At 40.3% G+C, this 10,533-nt stretch overlaps 1 protein-coding gene across 1 annotated transcript; it reads right to left on the bottom strand.

The window, feature by feature from the left end:
• Nucleotides 1-455: 455 nt before the first annotated feature.
• On the bottom strand, nt 456-9,925 carry NUP43 (nucleoporin 43). Its single transcript, XM_061378492.1, has 8 exons — nt 9,684-9,925; nt 9,434-9,556; nt 9,092-9,169; nt 8,024-8,201; nt 4,916-5,051; nt 3,920-4,071; nt 2,837-2,959; nt 456-1,537 (listed from the first exon to the last, which is right to left on the bottom strand). Exons 1-8 carry the CDS (start codon nt 9,888-9,890, stop codon nt 1,323-1,325), a joined length of 1,212 nt encoding a protein of 403 aa, XP_061234476.1. The 5' UTR covers nt 9,891-9,925; the 3' UTR covers nt 456-1,322.
• Nucleotides 9,926-10,533: the final 608 nt, after the last annotated feature.

Raw genomic sequence — 10,533 nt, 5'->3', positions numbered from 1 at the left:
AAGGCGCCAGGAAGGATTACCCACCACATACTCCTCCGGGATGCACCTGGCCCGTTTGTTTTCAGGCTGAGCGTGTGGCATTTCAAACACAACGGCGTTTCCATACAGCCCTGTACGAGGGAAGGGAGAGCCCCATCCCCAGCACACCATCCATCTCCTCCAGCCACACATGCAAGGAGTTCAGACCAGGTAAGGCACTCTTATCACAACAGATCAAGAAGGCTTGTTCTTGCTGACATGGAAGTAAAGTATGTTCTAAAGCAGTTTTGATGGAAAAAGTCATGGGAAACCTTGTAACAGAGCTGCTGCTCAAATCTGTGGCTGGTTGGTTGGATGGTTTCTTTCCATCCTTCAGCTTTTATCCCCAGGATCAGTCCAAGTAACTGATGGTTACTTACCCTCCTGCTAAGATGACTGAAAGTACATCTATCCCAGTTCAGTAAGTCAGACCAGTATTCTTGTGCAAAACTTTTTATTAAAAAGAGAAAGGGTTCTCTGCAACAAAACAGGTGCCACGCTCATCATAAAATTTAACTTCTCAAACACTGCAACAAACCAGATGTGAAACGCTGACTGTGACAAAGACCATGTCTCAAGTTTAGAAATTGTTCTCACCCCCGAAATCACAGCTGACATGTCTGTCAATTATGACCTCTTAGCTATAAAAAACACATTTCTGTTGAGGGACGTAGTGGCATGTTATCAAGGTCAAGTTTTAACATGCAGCATACATGATGAAGCTGTAAATAATCAAAAATAATATTACTAGAATGCTAAGATTCCTACAGAACCTTTCACATTCCACAGCTTTAACAGCTTTCCAATTCTCATGAACTGACATAAAAAGTTATGTTCCCCTAAATATATAAAAAACTCAGCTTAAAAAAATCTCAGGTGACATAAAAAGAATTTCAAAGAACCCCAAAGTCTGGCCTTAAAAATAATATTTGAAAAATATCTTTACCAGGAAAAAAAGTTATAATAAAAATCAGTGGTTTACCTTTTCTTTGCTTTGTATGCATATGTGTACAATGGAGATCAGTTAACAGCAAGTATCTTGCCCTAGTGAATACTTTCCTGCTTTCCAAAATCAAACAGGCACTAGGGAAGAAATGACAAGTTTACATATAAGTTACCCATCCTGGAGCATCAATAATGAGCGAGAGCTGTCAGAATCTGAGGTACTTTACATTTCTTGTGCAGTACCAGGACTGCCTCTCCCCCACACGCTGCTAACAGACTAATGAGTATCATTAAGAATGAACCTGGCATTTCCAAATAGTTCCAGGGGATCAGTACTTCAAAGGGGCACTTCAGTTGTTTCATGCAAAAAGCTGTCTGTTCACATAGATAGCCTCTGCATCAGTACCATATACTAGGCATGGTCCTAAAATATCTAAACTGTTCACAGACAAGGTCTGATTTGGAACTAAGTTGGTGATTTCCATGCGGTCTTTGGTAGGATCGTTGCTCAGCCAGGCACTTACTACAGACTGGTTAATGGTATTGTGGGAAAAATAGGCAGTACTTCTTCCTCCTGAAAGAGGGAAGACAGGGAAGTAAGTTCCAATTCAGCTTATACATTCTCAGAATTTGGAGAAACACAGTAGGTTTGGGACAGACATAATAGGAATATTTTGCATTTAAGCCAGTTTTCAGAATAGTTAACAGATGTTGTTGTCTCTTTGATAAAAAATGAAAAAACAGCTTAATAAAACCATTAAGTACTTGAAGTGATAACAGAAACCTATTACCAGCTCTGTCCTCAGTTAAGACAAAATAGGTCAGAACAGCTATGAATTCATCTCGCTGAACAAACAGTGGAAGTATCCAAAAGTTTTTCTAGCCAGAGACCAAAGCAAGAACAGACCCAGGACCAGAAGTCTATTTCCACAGTGTTTTGCTGTATCTGGGGCATCAGCATTGCTTTAGTAAACACTCCCTACCATCTCTTCTTCCCTTCTTATTCTGCAGCAAGTGATACACCTGAATTTGACTAAATTTTTTCCACATAATATTTTACATTCAAACTGAAGTTTCCCAGTTTGAGAACTATAATTCAGCATAAAATCAGCAAGTGGCCGAAGCAGTGCTAAAAGGGGTTTCTACTTAATACACTTGAAAATACGCAGTGTGCATCCTGAGTCAGTTATCCTGTTTCCCTATATAGAACAGAGTTTTGAATAGCAACTTTGAGGCTAAAGGCAGTAGATGACATCTGAAAGTTTCCCGGCTGTTTACAGTCTGAAGTGGCAAGCAATTAAGCACTCTTGTGACTACAATGTGAAAATAAGTGTTTCTATTAAGTCTATCGGATTTTTAATTAAAATCCTGCCACTATACAAAGGGATCCAGTTTCATTCTTTAAAAATCCCAATTATGACCTTGAATAGTAAACTAATAATTCCACTATCCTATTAACATATCAATTACTTTGGTATTATAACATTGGTGTACCACCCTCAGCCTCAGACAGTAATATGTCATTTAGGCTGTCTTCATGTTTTTTCTATATACAAATGATTTTTAAGTGCACATGATCCATCTCTGAAATACCAGACACGCCCCTTCACACACTGGACAGATTATAGCACATTAAAAAAAACCAAAACCAACCACAGACAGAAAACCCCAAAGCAGACCACAAAAACCTCACACAACTGCAAGTCTTACTAGTAGCTTTCCTGAAGTGCCTATCAGGGCTTTCTTTCTAAGGAAAGAAACCAGCTTTTAATTTTCAGTATAAGGATTGTGTTATCAATTGGGTCATGTGAGAACACCAACTTTAAGTGGCCAACTGACAAGCTGAGTGTAGACTGACTTTGAACATCCTTACCTTGATGAAGAAAAGACGGTTTTTCAGATATGTCTGTGGAAGTATCCCAGTGCCAAAGAGATCCATCTTCAGAGCACGTAAACAAATGGTCAGGGTTGGAGGGATGGAAGTGAACTTCCCACACTGGAAGTATCAAACCAAAATCAAACAAAATCGATTCAGAACAAGCATGAAGTGCTTCACTTTCGCTAGTGTGACATGGACATGCACTTACAGGAACCCAGGCCCCCACCACAACCTTCTGTTCTTAAATGTGTGGGTATAACACCCAAAACCCTATCCATAGTCATTTACAGCAGTTTTCCCTCCTTCCCCTGAGAGATAAAGAAACCCAGTCAACCAACCAAGAGAGACTATTTGCTCCATTTTCAGTACTGTGAAAATTGATAGAAGTTAAAATCTTATCTGAATTCAGGCATTCTGAATAATTTCTCATGCACTCTTCCCTACTGCTAAGTTTAAATCTGTACACAGCATTCCATTCTTTCCCAGCACACACATTATTATTTTGTTTCTAAATAGCACAACTATGGAAAAGATATTTAAGTCAGTAAAATTTAACACCAAGAAATATTTGTACTCCTTAAACAGAATTGTGGCATCAAGTAAAGAAATTTTTACCACAAAATGAATTGCTATCTTGTTCATATAACGTTACCAGGACAGTGAGCTGTTTCAGCACCGTGGAAACACCAGATGGGGTTGTACCATCTTCAGTTTCCCCTCCTTCCTTGCGTTTTCAAGTTTGTTAGTAACTGCATTCTTGCTTTACTATCTATGCCTGCATACCACAGCATCAACTTCTATAACTACTTACATGCCTACCTCTCTAGAAACACAGCGATTCTGATCAAATGCGTCTAATGACTCTAAATTAAAGAGCTGCTTATTATGTCTAGTTTTAGTTTAGATAAGAACAGCTGCATACACAGAAAAAGAACAAACTGAAGGCAACTGGATGAAAACCCATTAAGAAGCAACAATATGATTGTTTTCTGTTGTAGCTACACTACCTAATTTTTTACAGAAATTAGAAGATTTTCTAAAGTGCCACCTTCTCCTCCCTCCATTTCAGATACATACTTTCTGCTTCATGAGCATTTAGCAGGGACACTGGCATGGTACCGTGCCTGATGTCCCATATGCTCAGCATCCCATCTTGGCCCCCTGTGGCCACAATATGCTGCTGGTTGGGATGCCTGTCCACACAGTGCAGTGGAACTCTGTCTCCTGTCCTGTAAAGGAGAAGAAAGACAAAACCGAATCAACCCAAACACAAATTCTTTATTCAGCTTCTGTGTTCTCCTTCCTAATCCCTCCGAGTGGTTTACAAAGAAGGTAAAGCTTGACTGCAGCTTCAATTCCTGTAGCACCTGCTCACTACAGGCTGAAGCCACATGACATCTACTGGAAACTAGAGGTATGGCAATAACATGAAGTTGGACGAGAACAGGTTCTGTGCCGCATGGTATACAAGCAGCTACACAGCATCTGACAAGTATATGGAAGTGGGTAAACCTTGCATACAGATAATAAGTATACCTACAATAATTGTGAAATTCATGTTATGCTTGCAGTTTCACAACATACACCAAGAGTTACTACGGGCACTAAAAAAAACCCGAGGCACCTAAACCACTGCCTATTAACAGCAATGGCAATTATTCTCACAATATCTTATAAGGCAAAGTTATCATTCAGATACATTTCAAATGCTAGAAACTTTACATTAGGCCTGCAGAGAAAAACAGAAGCAAAGTGTATTCAATTAGGGAAAGAGTTTTGGTTTGGGTTTGGTTTGGGCTTTTTTCCCCATAAAAAAAAGCAAGTGTACAGGTGCAATAGTCCTGTAACAGTGAAATCATAAAACAGACCACCTAAATACAGTGCTCTGCCACAACAGTAATTCAGCCATTAAACAGAGTCTGCTTATGATTATTTAAATACCAAAGAAGCTAAAACCCTTGGTTGAAAAAATATCAGTCATTTATCAGCCTATTGTCAAGAAGGTACCAGGAAAGATGCACATCACATTGTATAAAGTAGCATAAGCTTCTCAGTAAATAATGAAGGTCTTACAAAGAAAATATTTGAGATGGCTCATTTCTTTGCTGTCTGAGGTCCCATATCTTTAACTGTCCAATTGAGTTTACTGTCAAGATCTCAGTTGTGCGGAGGAAGGTCACAGCATGGAGTGTACTGCTGTCTGCATTGTCTGTAAGAGATGAGGAAAGCATCCAGGTAAACCTAAGGAATGACAGTCTCCATTTAATTATGACCAAATAACTCTTTTTAGAAAACAGAACACAGCTTCTTAAACATGGATACAACCTCTCTACATTTTCAGGGACAGAGACAGACTAGTGTCATGTGAATTTTAAGTCTTAAAGGGTAAAGGGTACCCTGTGAAAACAGAGCCCTTGCTTGCCATATCAAATACTACTGAGGCAAATCTGTAAGAAGCTATGTGTGATTAGCTCCAGTGGTTACAGAACTACTTTTTCAATAAGTAAGATTTGTCTATAGTTCCTAAAAGATAAGTCAATTTGCATGGTTTTCATAAGAGTTTTCTTTATATGCTCTGCACCTGCTGACAGCAGGCAAGCTATGGAGCTTTTCAGAATGCAGTTCTTTTGAATACAAGAAACAGGCACTCTGGCTAAGAACATTAAGAGGTTGCATACAGAAGCTTTTGTATTCACTAGCTTGCTTTAGACCTTTTCCAAGAACTGTCAATGTGATATCCAGCCCTGTCCCTAAAGCCAAACCAGAATTATGCTGTGCTTGTTAATAACTAAATAGCAAAGCTTTTTTTTCAGGTTCTTTAGTCCAGTGCTTCTTTTGGACACAGTAATTTACAATGTCAAACACTTTACAGCCTGAGGTAGAACATTAGAGACTTTAGGAGAGAACATAGACATCGTTTTCTTGTATTTTCATTCTGTTATTTTACATAAACTTTTCATCTGGATTATGATGGGTAACATTGTTAACTCTACTTTCATCTCCAGTATTTTAAAACTCTTTGTGTAAGCCCATATTGAAATCATAGGTGAATTTTTGGCTTCAAAAGATGGAAACCTTTTCCCATATTGAGACAGACAAGCCACACTGATGCCTGATTACAGATATTTGAACTGAGTTTTCTTTTCTGCCTGTTATTTAAATAAAAGCAGAGGGGAAGAAAACCACCAGACCACCTTTAAGAAGAAATGTTAGATTACTGAACACCGACATTATAAAGGTTTTAGAATTTTGTAACAGAATAAAAAAAAGTGATTTAGCAGTGATGCATCTTTATGGCTCCGAAAGATTTTTACATCATCTCTAACTTGGAAGCTTTTTCCTGCCATGATTGACTATAAACACATCAATTTTGTATTCTACTATTAAATCTATTAAATAACAAGAAAAATAGCAAGTTACTCCTTTACAAATATTTCATGAGGTACAAGAGTTCTATCTTCATGGTAAAACATGTTGAGGGTTCAGCTCAGGGCCTGGGAAATGTGAGGACGTAACTGAACTGGGAACCAGCACAAAGGATTGCTTACTCAACAGAGCTCCATCCTGAAGAACCTGAAAGCATCTTCCAAGATGTTTTCTCTTCCCTCTCCAAGTCTTACTGTCAGTCTGTAGTTAACAACTTTGTGCTAGGCCCTTCTACATAACTCCTGGTAAGCTTCACTTATCAGGTTCTATTTTAATTGCTATTTTAACATTTCCCTTCCCATTTCCAAAAGGACGCTTCTCAATTAATTTACATGTGATTTCTCAAATGCCAGCAAATCTCAATGCAGTCTCACTGCAGCTAAAGCTGACTGATGCTGCCACTACAAAGCAAGCATTTTTACAAAGTACTATCAAGTGAGTGCTATAGAAATGAACAACTTGCATCCTGCACATTAGCAAATCTGTATCTAAGCATCTCAGCAATTGGCCAGAGAAAAACACACATTTTTTGTGTGGATATCTGCTTCCTGTGAGTCAGCAAAACATTCTACTCTCAAACTTGTACCAAAACACTCTGCTAGTATCTGTATGCAACAAAAATCTTACAAATAAAGTAATCCTTTTAAGCTAGTCCATGTTGTCACCCCTCAGAGGGGAAGTTACTGTCTTTTGTGTGCATGTGCTAATAAAATCTGCCTCATGCCCTACTTTTTTTTAAAGCATAGAGAGGCTTCTCAAGGAGCTTCAGTAACGGACTGTATGCAGTTAATAGGATTTATCTTGTGTGTGCATATACAGCCATGCATACACCAGTATTCCCTCTAGAAATCCCAGACAGCCTCCTCTCTTAATTGGCTTATCACTGTGTGAATTCCTTCACCTGCTGGAGGAAAGGTATTGCTTGAGGAGAAACACGGGTGCTGTGTATCAGACTGAAGCTTCAGAGAGAAGGTCCTGGTTTAATAATGCCACTATCAAACATGGTGTTACTGGCCTTTTAAATTATTTCAGCTTTTAAGTTTCATTTCCAACAGATGCTACAGATTTGTATCCTATTTCCATGAGACTAGCATGACAGAGGAGTTGGGAATAACCATGTATTGACACCTTTCAGAAACATCTTACTCCATCATTTAATCTACTACTCCAGGAAATATGGAGCTTTTTCAGTGAGTGAGAAACAATCACTGTAAGCCATGATATATGACAGAAGAACACGGAACACGGGGGTGTCTGGTCTTTGGTGTTCTCTTTAGGCACAGCGAAACAGATATTTATATATATGGACATCACGAGGGTTAATCTTAGTACAAACAGTGAATTGAAATAACCGCTTCACTGACCTCCAGTTATGAAGAACTTGGAATAAAAAACATCTTGAAATCTAACCAGATTTCATGTATACTGTCATAGCATTTAACAATTCCAGATGAAAGAGAAGCCTCCAGAGAATATCAGGCTTGAAACTTCTCCATCAGTTAAAACATTTACTTGTAAATACCTGAATTAATATAGAAATACATCTGAAATATGTTTCACGTATCTGAAGGCTGAAGGAACACAGGAATAATCTGGAGCAAAAATGTTCAGCTTGAATATTTACTGCAATTCACAACTGACTTTTTTGTTATCATTTGAGAAGCTAAAACCCAAACAAATCATAGAATCTTAGAATAGTTAGGGCTGGAAAGGACCTTAAGATCAATCACTAATTTGAACAGTTACTTGACATACCTATAGTTCTTACTGCATCCTTTTGGTCAGCTCTGAAGAGGTTTATTCTACCATCTTCGCCAACAGTTATAATTTCTGGTTTGTTGCAGATAACTCCGGTACATGCTGCTCCACCACAAGATGTATCTTGATCCACATGATAGTGGGCTTTCTCCCACCGCTGGTTGGCTGATAAAGTCTAAATAGTAACCAGACATGAAGTTCTGCTATTAAATAACAATCCTGATAGACCAAAGCTTCCAGAATACTCAGGAAACCAGAAGCAAGCCCCAGGAAAGCCACACTACCTCACAGGAATGAGACTCTTCTATATGAGTAAGAATCAGAGATCTAAACTGTCCTCAACTCTTGAGCATACAAATTTTCAATGAATCATTGATTATTTCCTCTATAACCCCCTTTTTCACATAAGCTAGAAATTAGAAAGAACATGATTTATGAACTCTGAAATGCGTTTCACTAGGTTTATCCCTTCCATCTTTCCTCAGGACAAGGGAAAAGAACCAAGGCCTTAAAAAAATACATGGTCAGGGTTAGACTGCAAGGAATTCAGTTTATTTTAGGTAGTACATCTTTATTAGTCTTTATTGTGTCATTATGAGTTTATAAAGTTATTACATATTTATTTGCGATAATTTATAATAAAAGCAAAAGACTCTAGAGTTTACCTATCTTTCCTCACATGAGAGAAACTCAACATGAATCATTAAGTTCATGAGTACAGAAACTCTAATAAAGCAGGTACAAGTCTATTAATACCCATTCTCCCAAAACACTCTACACTCTTGAAGTATGTTTTCAATGAATGAACTATTTGGTTACAGATACATACAAGCAGCCACCCCAGTCTAGCTGGCTCTGGAATCTAACTTATGTAATGTATGCAAAATGTTTTTCCTTTCCTTGTATGTATAAAGCCAAAGTTTTTTCTAACAGACTTCAAATAATAAAATGAAATTTTCGTATGCAGATGTTTCTTGCTGTAGTCCTTTTGAAAAATCTTATGTTAAGATCAAAGCAAACTGCATTACTCAGAATAGCAGCTTAAAGCCAGTGCAAGTAACTTACCTGGTTATTTTGATGATGACGGAATACAGTTACAGTTCCTGTTGATGAAGCAACCACAATTCTCTCTTGATCCAAAAACTAAAGAGAGACAATAAACATGCTATTAGTTGATGTCAGTACCACGATGATAACTTTGATTTCAGGGTAACCTGAATTACTGGTAAATATAATAAAAATAGAAAAAACAAACCCACAAACTAATAATAGTTGGTTTTGCCTTAGTTCGTAAGTTTTGTTGTTTGGTGGTTTTTTTGTCCGTCTCAGCATTTTGACAGCTTACTATCACTTTCTTAAGTGACAAGCCCTTAAAAAACACAGATCTTTTCAACACAGCTGTTTTACCTGCATGTCCATAACATCACCGTTGTGCCGGATGTCACACAGCAGCTGAGGTTCTCCTTGGTACTCCCCGCTGAGGCCCGCATTTCCAAGGTCTCCAACAGACCAAACGGAAATCCTGTTATCCTGTATGGAAACAACACCACCAGTTTTACCCGAACGTATTTTCTCCTAGACAAGAAGCGACGGGGACTGCGGCGGACCCACGCCCCGGCGGGAAGGCCGTGCCGCGCTACGCCTACGGGCTCACTACCTCGTTGTCCCAGGAGCCGGTGGCGAAGATGTCCGGGGGCTGGAGGGCGGCGGCGGGCAGGGGCCGCCAGCGCGCCTTGCTGATCTTCTGCGACACGAACTTGGCGCACACGTCCTCCATGGCCGACCCCGCCGCACACCGGCTCCCGCCCGCTTCGCCGCACCACTGCTGATTGGCTGCGGGGCGACGGCAAGCGTGGAGGGACATGCACGGGGCACGGCGGAGAGCGCGAGCGCGCGGACCGGAGCAGCGGGACGGGGGCGTACCCGGCATGGCCGTATGTACCAGCGGCCCGGCGGCCGCTGCTGCCCTTTACCGAGTTGAACAAGTTGGGGTAACAGCGCGACGCCCCGCAGGGGTCCGGGAGTGAGGGGGGCCCTGCCCTGGTCGCTCGGGCCTCACCAACACGAACAGCAAGCTGCCAAACAGGTGGGTATGTGCGGAATCGGGTCCGGTAGAGGAAGAAACAAAAGGCGTGAGTGTGCCGGTGCCCTTCCCTGACTGCTCAGCTGGGCTGTCTGCACCCACAATGATAGTTACGTACATGAATGGTTTCTGCGAGGCCACCACCTTTTCTCAAAATCAGTGGCTTTTACAGCAGCTAATGGTCTCTGGTCTACATTCGCTTTTATATATCTGCAAGTGGTACTCCACTCACTCCATCAGATGCCTACCTGTACAGAAATCACAGAATCATAGACTACTTAGGGTTGGGTTTCTAACCCTTAAGATCATCTAGTTCCACCCCCCCTGCCATGGGCAGGGACACCTTGCACTAGACCATGTCACCCAAGTCTCCATCCAGCCTGGCCTTGAACACTGCTAGGGATGGGGCAGACACAAGTTTCTT

This window comes from Neopsephotus bourkii, unplaced genomic scaffold (assembly GCF_033783945.1).
Source record: "Neopsephotus bourkii isolate Nb327-2 ecotype Australia unplaced genomic scaffold, CSIRO-AGI_Nbou_v1 NB_1767, whole genome shotgun sequence".
NCBI lineage: Eukaryota > Metazoa > Chordata > Aves > Psittaciformes > Psittacidae > Neopsephotus > Neopsephotus bourkii.
This window is presented reverse-complemented; position numbering and strand designations above follow the sequence as displayed.